Source organism: Acinonyx jubatus, chromosome E1, assembly GCF_027475565.1.
Source record: "Acinonyx jubatus isolate Ajub_Pintada_27869175 chromosome E1, VMU_Ajub_asm_v1.0, whole genome shotgun sequence".
Taxonomy (NCBI): domain Eukaryota; kingdom Metazoa; phylum Chordata; class Mammalia; order Carnivora; family Felidae; genus Acinonyx; species Acinonyx jubatus.
Window position 1 is genome coordinate 54,164,409 of NC_069397.1, and position 20,819 is coordinate 54,185,227.

The 20,819-nt window shown below is 40.8% G+C and overlaps 1 protein-coding gene and 1 long non-coding RNA gene across 3 annotated transcripts; one reads left to right on the forward strand and one right to left on the reverse strand.

Annotated features, from left to right (window-relative positions):
- The first annotated feature begins 2,002 nt into the window (after positions 1-2,002).
- LOC113596979 (uncharacterized) lies at positions 2,003-12,498 on the forward strand. The gene is made up of 3 exons (XR_003417818.2): positions 2,003-2,468; positions 3,680-3,764; positions 10,328-12,498. It is a non-coding gene; the product is annotated as an uncharacterized LOC113596979 (long non-coding RNA).
- SUMO2 (small ubiquitin like modifier 2) lies at positions 8,423-19,189 on the reverse strand. Of its 2 annotated transcripts, none has more exons than XM_027052162.2 (4): positions 19,010-19,189; positions 17,275-17,406; positions 11,594-11,665; positions 8,423-9,080 (listed from the first exon to the last, which is right to left on the reverse strand). In XM_027052162.2, the coding sequence occupies exons 1-4, from the start codon at positions 19,028-19,030 to the stop codon at positions 9,018-9,020; spliced, it is 288 nt and encodes a 95-aa protein (XP_026907963.1). In that variant the 5' UTR covers positions 19,031-19,189; the 3' UTR covers positions 8,423-9,017. The 2 variants fall into 2 exon arrangements, with proteins under 2 accessions (XP_026907963.1, XP_014941602.1); XM_015086116.3 differs by lacking the exon at positions 19,010-19,189 and adding an exon at positions 18,289-18,619.
- Positions 19,190-20,819: the final 1,630 nt, after the last annotated feature.

Sequence of the window (20,819 nt, forward strand, 5' to 3'; positions counted from 1 at the left end):
TCAAATAGCTCTTTCGTTCCTATTGGTTCCCTGAAGTGCCAAGCATCGGGCGGCACCCCGACGGGCTGCGGTGGCCCTGCTCGGCCTAAACCCGCCCCCTTCCTGGTCAGGGTGGGTCTATGGAAGTTCCCCCTCCCCCACCCCCAAATCTTGGTGATGATTGGACAAAGGACAAACCTGCCCAGCGTTGGGCACAAGTTGTGCTCACTGTCACTTAAAAAAGTTACCTGACTGAGGGAAAAGCTCGGTCAGCCCCCACCAAGCCCAGGGCAGATTTGTCTTGACCATTTCACTTACGTGCCTTACTCATGGTGAGATAGTAAGGGCATGCTCCTTAAGGGATGAAAATTACTGCTGCAAATTGACATTCATTGAATACCTACTGTGTGTCCCGTTTGGAAACATGACAGTCTCAAAGCAGCAGCACTATGAGTCAGCAACAGAAAGCAAGCCAAGACGATCCCTTTGAAAACGACTGGAAATTCCACATTTTAATGTTACTATTTAGCTGTCAGGGGTGGTGCATGTACTAGACCAAAATTACAGTCGTTCCGATTTGAGGGCCTGTTCTAAGGCTGGTTAATGCTCGTCGGTGGGGAATGGTCACATCCCTTGCTACCAAGACTATCGAGCAGGCCTGGCCTCTGCAGCTGTTTATAACCCTTAAGTCATGACTCTTCCACCTGTCTGGGTAAATCTATCCCTGCAACAAATGCAGACAACACTTGGAGGACTCAAGAATGGCTGTTTACAAGATCGTAATGGGAAAGTCTTGAGCAAACAAGAGTGGAGGCCTTCCCATGTCATGCATGTTTCCTCAAGGCAGACCCTTTTCAGTATTTCCATAAAAATTGAACAACATTCGACTCTGTGTGGCCTCCCCCTTCTTGGCAGTTTGGAAGTTTATATTCTTGGTTAACCTCTCTCCTGGGTTTTCGTGAAAAGGTAGAGATAAGTTCACTCCTAAAAGGCATGGATCATGTCTTTATGTGCTGACCACTCATTTGAATTAAAATTTTCCCATTCTTTCTTTTTTTTTTTTTTTGTAAGATTTTATTTTTAAATAAACTCCACACCCAACCTGGGGCTTGAAACACAACCTGAGATCGAGAGTTGCCCCCCCCCCCACTGACCGAGACAGCCAGGCGCCCCTAAAACCTTCCCATTCTTAAAGACTGGGCCTAAATTTCTGAAACTTTTGAAAAAACAGAACACCTTTCAGACCAAGTTGGCCAGTGAGCACACATACCCTTCTAGTAAGTCATATAATTATCGACTAAGAGGTAGAGTATGGTCTCTCAGGCTCTCATAGGAGAAACCAGAGTTTGAATCTGAACTCTTACCTTTTCTGAGCACTAGTTTCCTCATTCGTAAAAATAAGGACAAAATAGTATTTCAACTCCAGACTTGTAAATGAAGTAATGGATAGAAAGTGTTTGGCTCCGCACGTAAGAAGTCATCAAAGTGATAGTAGCTATGCTTATTGTCAGATATACTTGGAAAGTAATTACAAACTTTTTAACAATCTGAAATTGTTTTTTATATATTAAATGAGGGGGTTGGACATATCTTCAGGTGGGTCCCTTTTGGTCTAAAGTTTTGAGTTCATACTTGACTTGCCCTATTTCCTCCATCCCCTGTAATGTAAAAGACAGATTGGTAGGGCAATACACCAGACTGGAAATTGAAAACCGTTAAGTTCTGATTCTGCTCCCTTAAAAAGACACTTCTAGGTCATTTATGCTCTTGCTTCCTCATCTATAAATGGGGTTAACAGCACCTATTCTACGTTGTTGTGAAGGGCTTGAAACGAGAGAATTTTAAGAATGTTGACTTGGTAAACTAAAGCTTTCTATGAGAGCTGCCCCATCCTGGCTGAACATCAGAATAACCTATGAGCTTTTAAGGAACAAAAATGAATGCCAGGCCCCCTCTGAGATCTCCTGAACTGGAATTTCCGGGGGGGGGGGGGGGGGGGAGAGTGTAGGGGGGGTGTGGGGTAGGGTCTACTCATGGGTATCTTTAAGAAGTTAAACAGATAGCTTTCCCATGTGGCTTGGGCTGAGCACCTCTGCTTCATAGGTAAGGGATCCTTCGTCCCAGGGCACCCTTTTAATCTAATGATTTGTAAAGAAGAATAAAATATATAAGACAGATAACTGATCAAGGCCATCTTAAGCAGGCCTGTTTGGTGCATTGTATTTTAAAGTAAAATTGTCAGGGGTGCCTGGCTGGCTCAGTCAGTATAGCATGTGACTCTTGAGCTCAAGGTCATTAGTTCAAATCCTGCATAGAGCTTACTTAAAAATAAATAAAAGAGATTCCTGCCTTAAATAATAAAGTAAAATTGCCAAAAATTTCCAGAATAACAAGCCCTCCTATTTACTTGTTCATGTCCTACAGCAGTTTTGACTAAAATCACTGTACTCCCCCTTTCTGCTACAAGATGGAGATGTGGGGTAAAACAGGTATGATACATAATTCGGCTATAATGACCTTTGGTCCAGATGACCAACTGAAAATGGGACATTAATGAAATTACATTCTATACAAAAGATCACAGATCAGATCAGGATCAAAAGATGCAAAAGGATGGCCACTTTTATTTTTTTATAATATTTATTTATTTTTGAGAGACAGAGACAGAGCACAAGTGGGGGAAGGGCAGAGAGAGAGGGAGACACAGAATCCGAAGCAGGCTCCAGGCTCTGAGCTGTCAGCACAGAGCCTGACGCGGGACTTGAACTCACAGACCACGAGATCATGACCTGAGCCCAAGTCTGATGCTTTTACCAACTGAGCCACTCAGGCATCCCAAGGATGGCTACTTTTAAAATCATAATGGTCCATATCACTGATTTTTTAAATACTTATCTAGGGCTCTGTATCTATACAACAGTTGTTCCAAACCCTTAGGTTAACCTAAAAACCTAAAGAAATAGAAGACAAATGAAAGCTTATGACAAGGAATGGTCCAACAAGCTATTTCACGACTATACCAACGTTTTCCAAACTTTTATGAAACAGAATCCAAATATATAACACAGATGAACAAGAGGGCATCTGTGACTGAAACCGAGCAGAGGGTCCAAAATCCTGGCCCTTTCTGCTTCCCCACCCCTGGCTGGCCTTTCTCTCCACTGTCTTCTTTTGGCACACCCCATGGTTCTATGCAATTTCAAAATCACTGCCCTATATGTATGTTCCACTTTCACCTGCTTTTTAAATAAGGTGGAGGGAATGAGCAGTTATCCACACTCTGCATAACTTCTCATGCCTTTAAGCAGTTAAGTGCCCTTTGATTTCACTTAGTCCCATGCTGCCACTTCTCTGCTACAAAGTACCAGTCAGTTATTGGTGGCGGGGTGGCTCATCAGTTAAGCATACTACTTCAGCTAAAGTCATGGTCCCAAGGCTCAGGAGTTCGAGCCCCGCGTCGGTCTCTGTGCTGAAAGCTCAGAGCCTGGAGCCTGCTTTGGATTCTGCGACTCCCTCTCTCTCTCTGCCCCTCCCGTGCTCATGCTCTGTCTCTCAAAAAATAAATAAGTGTTAAAAATAAATAAATATAAACAAACATTTAAAAAATTAAAAAATAAAAGATGTAAAAAATGTTTAAAAGCCCTAATAATTTTCCTTTAACATGAACAGAAATCCTAGTGGTTTTTTCATTTGTTTCTAGGTATGTGGAGTTTTATTCGAGAATGCAATGTATAACTTACTCAGAATAATCTGGAAGTTGCCCTTCACCTCTTGAGCCTACTAAGGTAAGTAATACCTAAATTTAAATGAAACACAAAAACATACTAACATTCTGTCCCTTAGCTCTCAAGCATCTGTTTTTGCATTGGATGTTACCAACTTTGTTCTGAATCCCCCATAATTTCAACCTGCCCCGATTTATTCCAGCACCCTAGAAGAAATGGGCAAATTACAGGGCCTTATTATTGGTATTTACTCTGCCTAGATTATGCGATCGGGTTTGAACCAATTTCCTAGTTAATGTCTCTCCCTCTGATCCAAAACACACATATTAGGTCGAGCCCCTATGAAATAAATTGCAGACATTTAACTATTTTTGACCTACAAGAACAATAATTATTTATATTCACCCATAGTTTAATACATCTTTTCTTTTTTCTTTAAGTAATCTCTACACCCAGCGTGGGGCTCAAACTCATGAGTCTGAGATCAAGAGTCACATGCTCTACCGACTGAGCCAGCGAGGTGCCCCGATACATTTTCTTAATATTTTCCATTCCTCCTATTATTAAAAGAAAATGCTGGTCTTATGCTTTTGAACTCACTAAGTAACTGAACTAATGAATGACTCACTGACAAGTATTTCTAACAAGCTTTTGAACCCCAGGATTGCAGGGTGCCCATGTCACTTATGTGTGACTTAACCACACATATTTACACATACATTCTGTATCCATCACTCCTAAAGCCAAATTTAGTATGCATCTGTCCATTCTTTTCTTAGCTGCACGCATGCATGCACACACACACACACAAAGGCAGATCAATGCCACAGAAAGACAAGTGAAAGACTTCATTTTCTCTTGAAACTCATTCACCACAAAGCAAATATGAGAGGTCTCAAATACGGAAAATGGCTGTCATGTTTTACCTTCACTGTCAAAGGTAAACAAAATGGCACATACACTCTACTAGGTCTGACACACCACTCTCACATCCTTTTAAATCACTGAATTGTGGAAGGAGAGCGTGATTCCTATTTTCCCATGAGTTCCCCTTTCTATCAGACCAAGCTGAATAAAATGGTGTGGATTAAGTGTGTTCGCTTTTCCCAATCCCATGCTACTATTTCTGTATTTAATAAACAAGCAAAAAACTCCCCTCACCCATCTGTCCTGTTCTCCTAGAAATGAATTTGGCCTCCTTTGCTAAAATTACAAAACATCAAACAATTCAAAACAGCATGCCCTGGAAAATGTGAGAAAATTCTTAGTATTCCAAATTCTATAACTTGAGACAAGGTTAGCCACCTAAAATGCCTTAAAAATAGGAATTGCAAAGAAAGCAAACATTACATGACAATTCTGAGACTTTAAACTGTTTCATAAAGGCCCCAAGGGTATGGGAAATCCTAAAATGATCTCATATGTAGTCACATGTCACTGCTTACCGGGAAATAACACTCCACATTCCAAATAGATTAAATTCCTAACCTGTTTATATGCTCTATTCTAATTATGTTCCACTCTGAAGAACTCTTTATTAGCTAACCACTATACAGACTGAAATCTCACTATAAAACATGTGTACGTCCTACAACACGGAAGACTACCCCTTAAATCATCACCTACAGAATCAGAATGTTGAAGCATGTTGTGGATGGGTCTTTTGGTTCTGAGAGTATCAGAGAATCATTAAAATCCTGAAGACTGTTTTTCTTTAAAGACTCATTAGGGCACAATTTAGCATTAAGCATTTATTAAAACACGTAACAAGACAAAGGTTGTATTCAGTTTTAAAAATGAACAGAAAAGCTTTGGCCTTTTTCATTTACATTAAGTGCAAGCCATCGGTACGGATTATGGTATTCTGCTGAAGCCTCAGCACCCTGACAGAGCCCTTACTGCAACGCAGAAGATACTTTTCTTTAAAGTGTTCAGTACGTGGGAGGGACCATGTTAGGCAGCTAAAATATTTATTATCTCATGTAATCTTCACCATAAGGTGCTTAACTCTTAAGAGTTGTGAGAATGCCTCCCAGAATTGCTTCTCAATTTCATACCGCTTTGAAAATACATTTCTGGGGGTAGGGCCCCGGCATTGGTACATTTTTAAAAGCTCATCAGGGGATTCTGATGCAAAACCACAACCTAGAATCACTGTCATATTTAAAAGCAGCAGGATCTTAACTCAAAAATAATCCTCAGCAGCACAGCTGACCCTCTCCAATACACCATAAACTCTGCAAGGGCCTTGAGAAACTCTCCAACAGGCTTCCCTCACATCCTGGGTTTCCACCTTCTACTGACCTCCTGCTGTCACAATGTCCCACAGAACTACAAACATCAAGCAAAACAAGGAAGCAAACAACTTGACACTCCTTTTTCTGAAAAATTGCGAATACCTTTTGTTTTGGGTCAAGCAGCGTGTATGAATAGTAGGGGTGCTTCGGAGCGGAAATTTTCTCATTTCTCTACACAGAACTGTGTTCACTTAGACAGAATTTGCTACTTGCAGGATATAAATATGTGGGGTATCAACGAGACAGCAGCCAGAAAGGGTTTGGCCAAATTGTCCGAGCAATTAATCAAAATGGAAGTGTAACTCCCATCATTTGAACCTCCCCTCCGAAGCCAAAATAAAATGCCAAGATTACTTTCAGTATTTTCAACAATGTACTTATTTTCAAAGTGTTCTTTAAGAAGTGCTTCATAGCCAGGGGTGGGAGGAAGGGGGAAGGGGGTGCCCTGAGTGGCTCAGTAGGTTAAGCATCCAATTCTTGACTTCAGTCAGCTCAGGTCATTGTGAGATAAAGCCCCTTGTGGGGCTCCATGCTGTTTGGGATTCTCGCTCCCTCTGCCCCTACCCTGCTAGTGCTCGCTCTCAAAATAAAGGGGTGCCTGGCTGGCTCAGTCAGGAGAGCAGGCAACTCTAGATCTCAGGATTGTTGAGCTCAAGCCCCATGGTGGGTGTAGAGATGACTTAGAAATAAAAGCTTAAAAAAAAAAAGTGCTCCACATATTTTCCCATAGTTTTCTTGGTTACAACGTATGTGAAATAGGGGAATTCAATTATGAACAGTTCATTTAAGAACAGAAATAAGGTGAATCTTTAGTTATACACTGACCCAACTAATTAATAAGCCACAACACACTATATTATCTGTGTGCTTTTCATGCTTTACCCTCTGGCTTTTAAAATTCTATCAAGTATTTCCATGAAGTTTCATATTCCCCCCCAACATGGCAAAAGCACCCATGACATTAGTTAGTAAATTCCTAATTAAACAAGAACCCAGTTCAAATCCTTTCCATAATGAAGTTCTCTGGCGTGAATTTCAATCCAAATTTTTAATATTTAGGGCACCACCAAATTCCACCATTCAACAGTACCTAGTGCAACAAGAGACATGCACTTACCTGATCTAAGAATTCTTGGGGGCAGGCTTCCCACACAGTTGCACAATATAAATTGTAAAAATTGTTAACACGATACATATAAGAAAATAAAAGTTGTTGGTTCAAGATTAACTCCTATATATACAAAGTCCAAAACCTATGGAACAGGGGCACCAGGTTTGTTGAGCATGTGACTGTTGATCTCAGGGTCATGAGTTCAAGCTCCATATTGGGTGTAGAGATTATATAAAATAAATAAAACTTAAAAAAAAAATCTATTGAACACCTTTCTTTGGGGAAGCTCACTCACCATAACAATGGATATATATAAAAAAAGACCATATTACAGCAGTGGTAGGGTGAACTAAGTGAATGACAAGGCAGGAAAGGGAACAATGGGGACTTGACCCAAAAAGGCCACATTGGTGAGGAGGGGTGGGAATTGTTTGAGAACCCATATGGAAGAACACAATGAACAGGTATCAGACCTATTCTCTAGTCCTAGTTTCATAATCATCTCTGGACCTCTGCTTCTTCAGTTCTAAAACAGGGGTTACAATTAGGTAATCTAAATCTTTCCAGCTCTAATATTCTGTTCATTGGTTCTATAGCTGTATCCTTCCCCATATTTGAATTTAAAAACTGTGGTACCCTGCGTATTTAAATCTTTAAGAGTGGATACATGTAAATACCTTCTGTCCCTCAACATTCTCAAGAACAAAGACTCTGTTCTGGGTTAGGGAATATTTACTCATTAGCATGAGAGTCAGAATGGTTAAGTGACTGGGGGAACCTGGGAGTGGCTCAGTCCTTTAAGCTTGATTTCAGCTCATGGTTTGTGAGATCCAGCCTTACATCATCTGGCTCTACACAGACAGGGCAGAGCCCGCATGGGATTCTCTCCCTCCCTCTCTCAAAATAAACAAACATTTAAAAAAAAAAAAAGAAAACTAAAGAAAAAGGGTAAACTGAGTGATTTATCAGCAGAGTTAGCAAAATCACCGTTTTTTCCTAGCTGCATGTACTAACCCATTCTGCCAGGTAGTGTTACACAGAACTCGATTTGGGAGTAAATCCACATTATGACCCGATTTTTGCTAGTAAAGTTGCAGATTTGGAACTAAGCTTACTAAACAAAGGGGCCGAAACATCAGTTGCTAGTCATGTATACACTTTGTTATTCTTTGTTTTGCACCTGTCTGTCAGGAATGCAATGTAGCTTTAGTTCTTCCTTGAAATGTTACTTCTAGCAGGCCTACTCATTTCAGGGCTTTTTCTAAGCTTCAACTTTTCTACTTAATATTCTCCAGAATAAAGAAAACAGCTCATTTTAAACAAGAAGTTTATTTAAACAACGAGACGTTTGACTTGAAGGGAAAACTATCTAGGATTCATTTCTTTTAGAGTAATTTATCCCTACTTAAAGACAGATTGCCCTACATGTAACAGCTACGTACAAAAAAGTTATAAAATTGTCCTTGGTTTTACAATGATAAATGAAAAACATTAAAATTCTCCAATCGAACAAGGTATGCAAGGATTTTTATGTTGTTCTTTTTTTGTTAAACAGTGAGAGCAAAATAACTTACTGGAATATAAAGATAAGAGCTGAATGAGCATGCCACTAATGGAGAAAGGGGGTATTTTCACAGAACCAGTATTTTTCCCCATCCCATCTCCATTTGATGTCGGTCAAAACATACCATTGGCCATTTAGTTAAAAAAAAAATGCAAAATGCTTGCGCACATACACAGTTACTTTATGTACAATAAAGGAATGGGGAAGGGGAAAATGAAAGAATAGAGAAAACTATACTGTAGTAGTCAGGATGTGGTGGAACCAAATTGCGGTTTTCTAATTGAGAATGTCTTCTTGGTCTGGAGGAACAGAGTTCTGGAGTAAAGTAGCAGGTTCCCTTTTTAGTAGACCCCTCCTGTCTGCTGCTGGAACACATCAATTGTATCTTCATCCTCCATTTCCAACTAGCATGAAAGAGATAAAACAAAAAAAAACACAAATGGAGGGTAACTGATTATCAGCTCTTAAATCTGTAACTATCAGACTTAAGTACCCTGAAAAACTACACAAGTTCCACCCAATTCCAGTGTTCGTTATTTTAAACAACCCCTAAGCTTAATGTAGCATCAGGCTTGGGTTTAAATTGATCTTTCACTTGGTCTTCTTTATTTCAGTATAGAAAACTTAGTTTTTAAGTGAAAAAGCTATGTCCAGGAGTTAAATCACCTCACTTTTAATTACTGAAAATTCAGGTCATGATCTCATGGTTTGTGGGATCAATCCCCGCATCAGGCTCTGCTGCCAGTGCAGAGGGATGCTGCTTGGGATTCTCTCTCTTCCTCTCTGTCCTTCCCCTGCTTGCATGAGCACACTCTCTTTCAAAATAAATAAACAAACATTAGAAAAAAAAACTCAAAGAAATACAGTACACTCTTACATGAAAAGCACACAGTTGTTATTAAAAAATAGGTTTATATGTGTAGAAATGGAACTATTCCTAAGATCTAGTATTGCATTAAAAACAAATATAAAAAGTAAGCAGCAAAAGTGCTTATAGTATTATATTTGTTTTCAAAAGTGTGTGTGCGCGCAAGTGCGCATGAGTGCATACCACGAATATATATCCTCACACATGCACAAAGCACAGTGGTTGTCTCTGTGCAGCAAGGGAAGGTTATGGCAAGAAAAAACTTACTAAAAAACTAATTTAAATTTTAAAATGCTATTCACAAACTAAGTTTTGTAAGGCTCACTACCCACCCATTGTACATAAAACAACCATGTTTAGAGTGGAAAGGTCTTGGTACCTATGGCAGTGCTGTAAAAGAAATAATCTTTGTTATTGGTTTATTATGCTGATAATTACCTTTGAAAAATACTTTCTAAAAACTGGTAATTTTGGAAATAAAACAAGAACCCTGGGTACATAAACACAAGAAAGGGAATCATTTCTAACACAGTTCAAATATACTAAAAGTAAGGGTATAGCATTAAAATGTTAATGACTAAGCCTCAATCCCCTCTTTGTAAAGGGAAACAGCATTCAGTTGTAAGAATTAAATGAGTCAAAGAAAGTTAAGTATTTAAACAGAATGGTGGGCACATAATTATATTACTATTAAAACTGGTCATTAAGATGTTCTAATTTATCACAGTTCTGCTACTTAGTACTGGGAGAATAATTCTAAAATGAATCAATTTCATTCTACAGTGAATTCAATCTCAAATACTATAATGAGTTCAATTCCAAATTCAATTTGAAGATTTTACAATGCAGTTGTGCAAAAATCCTCCTCACAGTTAATATTTGCAGCTAGCACTGTAGAAACAAGAACCTTTTTTACGGTGGTGGGCGAGAGCATCAAAAGACAGAAAATACATTCTCGACATCAGAGTTTAGCATAATGGGTTTTTATTCTTTTTAAACCATGAAAACATGTCTTCAGCCTATCCACTGAAATAAAACTCCTGGGATGTTAAATTTCATGGTGAAACTTGAAATCCCTTCAAAGGATAAAAGACTTTTTCCTGTCTCTCATTCACCAACAGAATTCAGCTCCTCCTTGTGGCTACATACTATAATTGCTTCTTAGAGACTCCCCAAGGGAAGTTACTTTAAAATATTCTTCCCTCAAGTACAACTTAAGACATTTCAAATTTTTGAAGTTTATCAACAAAACCACAACCAGGGTGAGCTACTTCACTCATACCATATTTATTACTTGCTAGTTTTTATGGAGTGATAAAAACAAATTCAAAAGTAGAAGAGCTCCAACTTAAGTTTCTATCAAAATATTCTTTCCCCAAACTTAAGTAGAACCTCAGAGGGTAAAAGGAAACAAACACAAAGAGCTTCTGCCACGGAAGACAGCCCAGCTGATCCCTGACAAAGCGAAAGAACTGAGGTGATATGTAAAGAGATTAAAGGATCAGACTGTGTCACCTTTTGCAGAAGGCTTTGGAAAGCCACTTATTATCAAGAACCCAACACTGGTCGAGCTAAGCCATCGAGAGACTTGCAGTTGGGAGCCCAAAGATGCCTTTAGTTGACAAGGACAGGTCAAAGAGAATTCAGCATGAGAAGTTAAAATGGCCAGGATCGACAGCCAACCAATCACCTGTGGGGGAGCCTGGAGAATCATCAAGAACTGCAGCAATGAAAACAACATTCTGAATTATTTGCTCCGAATAATGCTGGCAATAGGGAGGAATGGATTAAAGCAACCAAATGACCTATTAGTTTACAAAACGATAATTGCATATTAAAAACCTCTGACATCTCCTGAGAAAATACTAACATTAATATTCCTATTATTTTTCCTTCTGTGCCCCTTTGGTCATATTTTACATAGTTTTGAACTCGGGCGAAGAACTATACTGCAATGTCTCAAAGTTCACAAATTAACAAACAAGACTGTTGAGCAAATTACAAACCACACTGACTTTTCTAGCTAGCACAAAGAGATTTTTTTTTTACCTGTGCAGGTGTGTCTGTTTCATTGATTGGCTGCCCATCAAATCGGAATCTGATCTGCCTCATTGACAAACCCTACAAGAGAGTTTAAAAACAGTAAGAATGCAAAGAAAACAGTAAAAACTGAAACCATATGCATATTTAGCCACAAATATATTAAAAGAGGGACCCAAATAAATAATCAATACATTAACATTTCTATGTGGGTAAAAAGATTTGGTAGGATTTTCACTTTCTTTGAACCATGTTTGTTTTTCTTTGGAAAAGTGATCTTTTTAAAAAAAAAGGTCTTTTTAAAAAAGCTGTTTTGCTTTTGAGATCCAAGCTTGGATAGATCATATACCTTGAGTCAAACAGTACATGTAAATGAGTTAGAAAGATATTGAAAAGAAATTTAAAGTTAACAGATACAGCAACATTCTTCCATCCATGTTAAAGAGCTCTCCAAATGGGGGGGAAAACACCCTTCATAATGAAAACTGGAATTCACCTAAGTAAGTGTAAAGATTAAGTTTGCCTTAAAGCCACTTTACCTTCATTTCTATCCAAACAGCTCCTATCGCTAAGCAAAAGTAACCTGTGTCCCAACCCAGCACCATGCTAGGGACACCACAGGAATTCAACAAGTTTTTACCCTCGGGCAGGCAGGACATTCCCACTAGAACTGTCCTAAAATCATTCATAAGCACACAAGCTTGGAACTATGGAATAGTTCAAAAGAAACACCTGCTTTGTAAATTCCATTTTAGTACTTACCCAGACCAACAATTACTATTTGTCAACCTCACTACAAAGTAAGCTCCAAGAGGGACAAGAACCTAAGACTGTCTTGGTTATACTGTATTCCTCGCACATAGTTGGTACTCACGGGTGTAAGTTACTGATGGAATAAAATGGATGAAATGCAATATCATGATTCGTTTTACCATGATTTGTTTTATTTAAAAGTACACCTAAAACTAAGTTAAGGAGTAGCTTCATTACAAAAAGAGAATTTAAAATTTATATTACTAGAGTTTAGCTTCAAGAAATTTTTATGTTTCTAAGGAGATAAATGAGCCTGAGCATGCCCCTTCTGCAAAGCAGATTCCGATGCTGTACTCATCATTACCTACCTGACACAGGGGTAGGAAGAAGGGGAAAGGAGCAAAAGCAGCAAAGCTGTTGGGAACTGCAGCCAAATGAAGATAGGAAAATAAACTATCTTTGGAGATATGTATGGAGATAATATGTGTACATATTAACTGGAAAAATAGCATAGGAAGCATCCTACAAAAAAAAAAAATCACTCCTGTATCATACTCAAATTACAAACTGTAATTATTGTTACACAGAACACTCTGCTTTAATTTACTTAAGAAAAAATTAAACTGAATTCCTAGGACTAGAATACTGAAACAAAGTGCTCAATAAATAGAGGACACTTGTATTCCTTTAACAAGGATTCACTATATCTGTCTTTAAAACTACTTCTAACATGAAGATCATGTTACTTTCCTTTACAAACCCTGGTCTTTGACACTAACACTTTCAGACTAGCCTGTCTTAAGGAATACAAGCAATTCCCAGACCAGATAAGGGATATCCATAACCTTAATTCATTTCTCATGACATCCAAATTTAATTTGTAATTATGCAAAGCAACCAAGAATTAAATGCCAAGCCATTAAGTACTAATTACATATTTGCAAACACTCCATTGAAAACCCATTACTTTAATAAAATACTAAGCCATATGCTGGATCTTTCCCCTACTACATCTACTAGTACGGTCCTAGGTCAATGGCATGGCCGTTCAAAACAAGGGGGGGTGGGGGGAGCACAGTCCAGAACACACATCGTATTCCTTCATGCTTTTCCTTATCAATAAAAGCTTTTATTTCGCCACAGATCAAAAACCAAAACCCAGGAAACTTGCCTTTCCAATTCCATAAATGATGTCAACTCAAACAATGAATTTATGTTAAACCAGTATTTGGGTTCCACTTCTGAATAAATCGTATCTCTGAGCTTTGGCTTCAGAGATGTGCCACAGAAGAGCTGTGTGAGGTTATCTCTTTGGATCCCCATTCCTTCATTTCACAAAAATGAACTGGAATAAACCAATGAATCAATCTATGCTCTCTGAAAGTCACAGTAAATGCACACTAGAATGAAGTAGTATGCTCTCAGCAGAAGGCTACACGGTGACAAGTGGGCAAACTCTAATTCTTCATGTGAATAGAAAACTTCTTCACAATCAACCTCTGGAGACAGTTTGAATGTCCTCTATCATTTTACAAGCATTTACTGAACACGTTCTATAAACCAGGTACTGGTCTAAGCTCTAAAGAAATAGTAAACAAGAAGACCCCATGCTCATGAAGCTTACATTTTAGTGCAGAGACAAATATACATCAGTGCAAAAAACAGCTGAGAGGACCAAGTGATGGGAGCAGAGGCACTCTGAATTAATCAGAAAAGTCTCCCAGGTTAGTGACTGAGCAAGAGTGGAATAAAATGGTTGAGGGCTTGGCACTATCCAACACAAACACAATGTGGCAGCTCTTTCTGCCCAAAAGGTCCTGTCCCTGTGCTTTAATTACAACCACCTTTTTGCACCGGGGGATATGGATGGATGGATACATATGTATATGCGCCACATATGCAATTTTAAAATTCCCAATTGCCACATTAAAATCAGGTAAATATTGTTTTAACTCGACATACTCAAAATCCTATTATTTTAGCATGTAACTAACATTTGAAAAGGTGAGTACTTTACTTTTTTCTCCACTATGAGTTTTCAAAATCTGACATATACTGTGCACTATACAACACATATTAATTTGGACTAGACATGTTTCAGGTGGTAAAGTCACATGTGGCTTGTGACAGCACACTGTTGAGTTTTGAACAGCACAGGTTTCAGTAGAGAACAGAATTTGTTGGTGGATTTTATTATAGGAGTTATGAAGCATCATCAGGATGATCCCAAGTGTCTGATCTCCCACCTAGATGCTCAGTTTGAGATGCCTATTAGACATCTACTACAACTCCTCCAAAGATCTGAGGCCAAATGAGTTCAGCAGAAAGTATGAGCATTCAATTAATCTGGATTAAGAAATCCTTACTTAAGAATCCTCAACTGTCAAAAAACCAAACCAAACCAAACCCTTTAGCTATGCAAATTAGGTTGCATAAATATTTTAGACTTTTGAAAGGCTCTATCTACACTTAAAAAGCAAGTAATCAGGGGCACCTGGGTGGCTCAAAGTCAAAGCATCCCACTCTTGATTTCGGCTCAGATCATGATCTCATGGTTCATGGGATCAAACCACTCCCATTCTCTCTCTCTCCTCTCTGCCCCTCTCCCACCTGCTCATACTCTAAATAAATACATTAACTTAAAAAAAGAAAGGGGAGTAGAGAATCAGCCCAATTAGGTGATACTTCTTCAACTCCCTCCTTCTTAGAATGAGAGAAATAAACATTTGAAAAGTAAACAGGAATCTTGTTTCAGTCAAAACTCTGAGGTTATTCTCAACTTAAAAGGAAATTGAGAACAAATCTTTTCAAATTCTTTCTGGATCATATCTTTAAATCATATCTGCATTCTAAGTGATATGCAGTGGAATTACATTTTTTATGGATTACCAATGCTTCTTTTTCCCATACTGCAAACTGAGTGGCCCCAAGTTTAGTCAACTTAAACCTAACTGAAAAAATTCACAAAAAACTTTATTTACATGAGTAATACACTAAATTTAACATACCAGGAAAACCCAAAAGCTCTTGATTGACCAGCTAACTCAATCTCATAGATCTCTTATAAAGACAATCTGCAACACAGGATGTGCTCTGTGTCTTTGTTTTTCTGGCACATAGTATAATGCCCTGGCACATGGTAAGTATCTGGTAAATATCAGGTAAGCAAAAAAAACTCTTTTGAGGCCCTAACAGGAAATACAGGAAGTCTTAAATATGAACATTTTAGGATGAAGAATCAATAGATATGTATAATAAAATATTAATAGTTAAATCTAGGTGGTGAGCACATGAGCATTCAATGTATTTTCAACTGTGCACTACGTTGGAGTTTTCATATCAAGTGTTGGAAAATATGACCATCTAAAACCTAAAATTTATCGGGCATCTGGGTGGCTCAGTTAGGCAACTGACTTCAACTCGGGTCATGATCTCACGGTTCATGGGTTTGAGCCGCATAGGGCTCTCTGCTGTTGGCATGGAGCCACTTCAGATCCTCTGTGCCCCCCCTTCTGTGCCCCTCCCCCAGTTGTCCCCCCATAAATAATATAAAAAAAATAAAACCTAAAATTTAGTAACGAGAAAAAATATGCAAAGAATTTTGTTGAAAACCACTAAATCTATGCATGCTTCTATTTTGCAAATGGTGTGCTCCGTAAAAGTTCTACAAGATGATTACCTTTTAAAATCCCCCTCTAACCTGAGGGGGCACTAGTGTTCAAATATGTTAAGATGCTAGAGCAAAAATTCTTTAGCACAACTAATAAGTACATATTTACTAGTTGTTTAAGTGGATTTCACCAAAATTCTTCAAACAAGAGTACACTAAAAACTCTGTCTTTCCAGGGAGCTGTAAAATTAATTTATATGGTGAAGATAAAAGCATATAAGCACATTCTCACTATAAATTATTATAAATACACCAGACATAAAATAAACCTTCAATCTCAAAAAGAAGTTTATTTTCAGTTTCTTCCAAATGCCCTTAGATCTCATGGAGGAAGTCCAACTATGAGCTCAAACTCAACCTCTCAACTTCTGTAGGTTTAAATCTTACTCTATTTTGAGCCTATTTTTAGGACAATTTGCAATGCTGACAACTGATTTTAGTCTAAAAGAATGGTTTTCCCAACTTTTACATGTTACGTATTCAGGGTTGAATAAAAAAATACTTCTTCCAGGTTATTGTTGAATTAACTGATTTAGGTACCAGAGTTTTTGTTATACTTGCAAAAGTCATCTTTAAAGTTGCCTCTGTATTGTTACAGACTCAACCTCACTAAAGGAAGCTTCTTTGTTTTAAACCCCGCATTCAACTCACAGCATCTATTCATTACTTCCTCTTTTTGCTGTCTATTTACTAATTCCTGAGTAAAATGCAAATGTCCCTATAACATAGGAATGTTTTTGTCTGACTCAGGAGGTTAACTTTCTTTCTTGACCTCTACTATTAAAAAAATATAACAATTTTATATGGTTCAGGAAAACTGCAATGTTGCTAAACTCACAATTTAACTTTATTTCCAAACTGGTTTAAATGCTCAAAATAAATTGTTTTGACACCACACAAATTTTAAATAGACTTAAAAAAAAAAAAAAAAAAGAAGAGAGCCTGACAAGAAATCTTATCAAGTTCATCCTTATTTTCTTATAAAAGTAAAATCACATCCCTTCGGGAACTAATCGCATGCTGTCATAATTTGATGCATTCTGGCACAGTACTACAATCATAGAGCATATTAGCCAAACCATCCTAAGGATTTTCATGAAGCATCAACATACCAAGGGTATGATAAAATTGATATGTTAAGTATATAAGTGCATTCATTCAACCAAAGAAGTCTATTATAATATTATGCCAGTCTAGTATCTACTCTCAAAAAAAATAAGGTTTTTTTAAAAACGTTTTATGGGAAGTGCATATGTCATTTCCTCACCTGTCGTTCACAATAGGCTTTCATTAGTTTACTAAGTGGTGTATGCCTCTTAATCTTAAACTGCACCACAGAACCATCCTGCCCCGCCACCTTCAAATTAATATGATCGTTGTTCTCAGTCTTGACTCCTTCCTGTTGAAAGAAAAATAAAAGTGTAATTTGGAAAATGTGAAAAACAAACACCTTTTAAAGTAGCAGCAGCCCAACTTGCTTCAGAAATCAACAGGTTTCTCATTCTGTATGATAAAAGAGCATACAGCTGTTTTCGGCCGCTGAAATCAATCTGAAAGATGAAAAATCCTGGAGCAACGACATTAAATAGCTGTCATAGAAACAGAAAAGAAGCCTTAACATGTAATACCATCAGCAATAACAATCGATTTTTAAAGATGGGTCCCACTCAAGAACTCTTAAATCTGAATTTTCTAAAAGAGCATATTTTGCATCTCTCTCAAAATATGTGTTTGCCCCGAAAAGATTAAAAATAAGTGTCTTTTCCCTTTATAAAGTGCTTTAAGTACCGAATGCAAGGATAAAAATCTAGAACTTGCAACTAATAACTCATTACAACTCTCCTGTTAAAAAGTTACAAACTCTGTTTAGGAACTTAAATCTCAACTACATTAAAAAAACCTAACTGATGAATTACCCGTCGGTTCTCTCTTCAAGCAGCGGTAATAACTTAGAACCACTATTAATGTTCGCCTCTATGAGCAGCCTCATTTTTGTTTATTTTCAGTTCAGAGCTCTTACTCTCCCCTCCCCTTTGTTGTCATGGGTCAAATGCAGTTTTCTTGCAACTCTTCCTTGTAAATTTCGACCCTACCTGAAGTTCACCAAAATCAAGAGTAGATGGAAATCTGTAGCCCCCAAATCACTTCAGAAAGGAAGGGGGAGGGGGTGTCACAAAACAAATCAAACGAAAGTGCCGTGTGCCAGGAAGAAGTGTGCCCTAGTCCTCACGGAAAGAACCTCCCGGTGCCTCAAAACCCGCGTTAAAAAGTTAAGCCCTACCAAGTCTTTCTGCTCGCACATCTGCCTCCCAACTTCTCGAAACCGCATGGTCTCCGCAGGTTAGGGGTTATCTGGCACGCAGGGAAATGCCCCTGCCCTGACCCCCTGGGGACCCTGAGGCCATCAAAGTGGGAAACACTCCCCGGGAGTCCCCCAAACCCCGGCCACTCGCGACGGCCCGATGGGGAACCCATCGACAGCCCATTGATTCGCCCCGAGCCCTCACCGGGCCAGCGCGGCCCGGGGCAGGGGTCCCCAGATGCCGGCTACCCCCTCCCCTGAGGGGGAAGCCCCGGGCCGAGGGAACTCCCCGCCACCGCGAAGGCGGCAACACCCGCCGCGGCCCGGCGCGGGGTCCGCGGAGGGTGGGGACACGGCGCGCCCTAACGCCCCTCCGCACGCGCGCCCGGCCGGCCGGGCCCGACGAGCCCCGCTCGCGGCCGGTGGGCCCGCGGGCGTCCGCGATCCGCCCGCCCAACTCGCGCCCGGCGCGCACTCCGAGGCGGCCGGGGGCGGGGGAGGGCGGCGGGGCCTCCTCCGGCGCGGGAGGGAGGAAGAGGGGAGGGAGGAAAATGGCGCGGAGCGCCCGGGCCTGAGCCGCGGCCAGCCCCGTGGGGGGCCCAGGAAGGCGCGGGGAGCCCGTGGCGGGCTCGGGCCGGACCCTAGCCCGCGCCGTGACCCCGACCGCGCGGCGAGGCGAGGAGGCCGGCGCCGAGCTCACCTTGGGCTTTTCGTCGGCCATGGCGAGCGCCGGAGTCTCCTCAGCTGCCGCTTCACAAAAGAGGTACCAGGTCCGCACCGAACGAGCACACAAGCAGCACCAGGAGCGGCAGAAGAAGGAGGCGGCAGCGGTGGAGGAGGGAGAGGGCGCGCGCACGTCGTGCGCTCCCTCCCCCCACCCTGCGTGCGCGAGCACGAGCCGCCGGGGCTTCCCATTGGTTGCCAGATCGCGGGAGCGCGCAACGCTTACATAACCACCCCCACCCCCCGCCTCGCACCGCCCCGGCCTGGGCCCGGCGCCCGCCAGGCCGGCGGGAAGAGGCGCGGACACGCGCACCCGGCCCGCCGCGGGGGCGCGCCTGGCTCTGGGCGGGGCTGTATTGTCCTCCTTCTGTGGTGGAGCTTAATCAAAATGGCTTCCAGCTGGTCCTCGGTGGGGACGAGGAGGCTTGAGGCCTAGACGTGAGACTCAGGCCGGGGAAGGCAGACTGACTAGAGGAGAAAGGGGGAGCCTAAGTCAAAGCCCTGGCATGAGGTTCTGGAAAAAACCCTCTTGTTTAGTGGCCTAAATGCAGCTTTCCACACGGTTGTGGGAACATCATACTTACTCAGCCTCTCATCCTTTGAATTTTAAAGCTTCAGCCTCAGCCCGCTTCCCACCAGTCTCCTGCCTCAGTGCGGTGCCTACTTGTGTCTTGCTGGTAAACCCGTACTTCGCTAGCTGAGGAAAGATGTTCACCTTACAAACCCCTTACTCATGGCCTGGCTCCCAGCCTCCAAGAGGAAACAGGATCCGTCCGAGAACTACCCCATATCGAGCTTCCAAACCAATCAGTCAAGTTAAAAAAGAAGTAGGTCCCTCCTGTCTTAAGAACAAACAATCCAGACTCCAGTGCAGTGGATACCTCCCGCTCCTCTAGGTAGGCTTTATTGATTATTTCCTTGGTCCCTATGCTTTCTTCTGTTCCTCCCTTAGCATAGAAAAAGACTCTCCCTCGATTCTATTTCCTTCTTAAGTTACCACCAAATCTCGCTCCATTCTTGGCCAAACATCTTGAAAAACTGTCCATGCCAGCTGCCTCCACTCCCTCACCTCCCACTCACTCCTCAATCCACAGCAATCTGGTGCTGTCCCCGGAGCTCCACTGAAACTGCTCTCTGCAAGGTCACCACAGACTTCTGTGCTGAATCCAGTGTGCTTCCCAGTTTCTCACCCCTCTGAATTCCCTCCCTGTGACTTTGGGCTGTTGACTCTAGCCTGTCCTTGATCCCACTGCCATTTTTTGTTTCCTCCTCAGACCTTCCCTTAAATGTTCCTTGCATCGTGCTTTAGATCCTTTTATCATTCCGTTGTCTCTCCTGGGATGATTTCACCTACTTCTATTACCATTGATTAGCTAATGATTCTCAAATAATGTGTTTCTAACCTAGATCTTGTTCTCAGCTTCCAAGCTATAAATCCAATTGACCTCTGAACATCTCCACTTGGATGTCCCAGAGGCACCTCAAACTCAGCAAATCTCAATTAAAATTCCCCACTTCACCTTCCCTCTTTGAGTTCTTAGTTCACTGAATGGCACACCAATACAACTGTTGTTCCTCCAAGCCAGAAAGCCAGGGAGCATCCTTGACTCCTGGCTCTTCTTCTCCCTGGCCCCTCCCCCTGCAATGGATCTCTGAGTCTTGTCGATTCCATTTGCCAAATATCTAGCAAAGGTAGCTACTTCTCTTTAACCTATGTCTGGTCTCTGGGCTAGTCTACATTTGCTGGGCTTCCAGCTGATCCTCTGTGGGGAAGAAGTAGCTTAAGG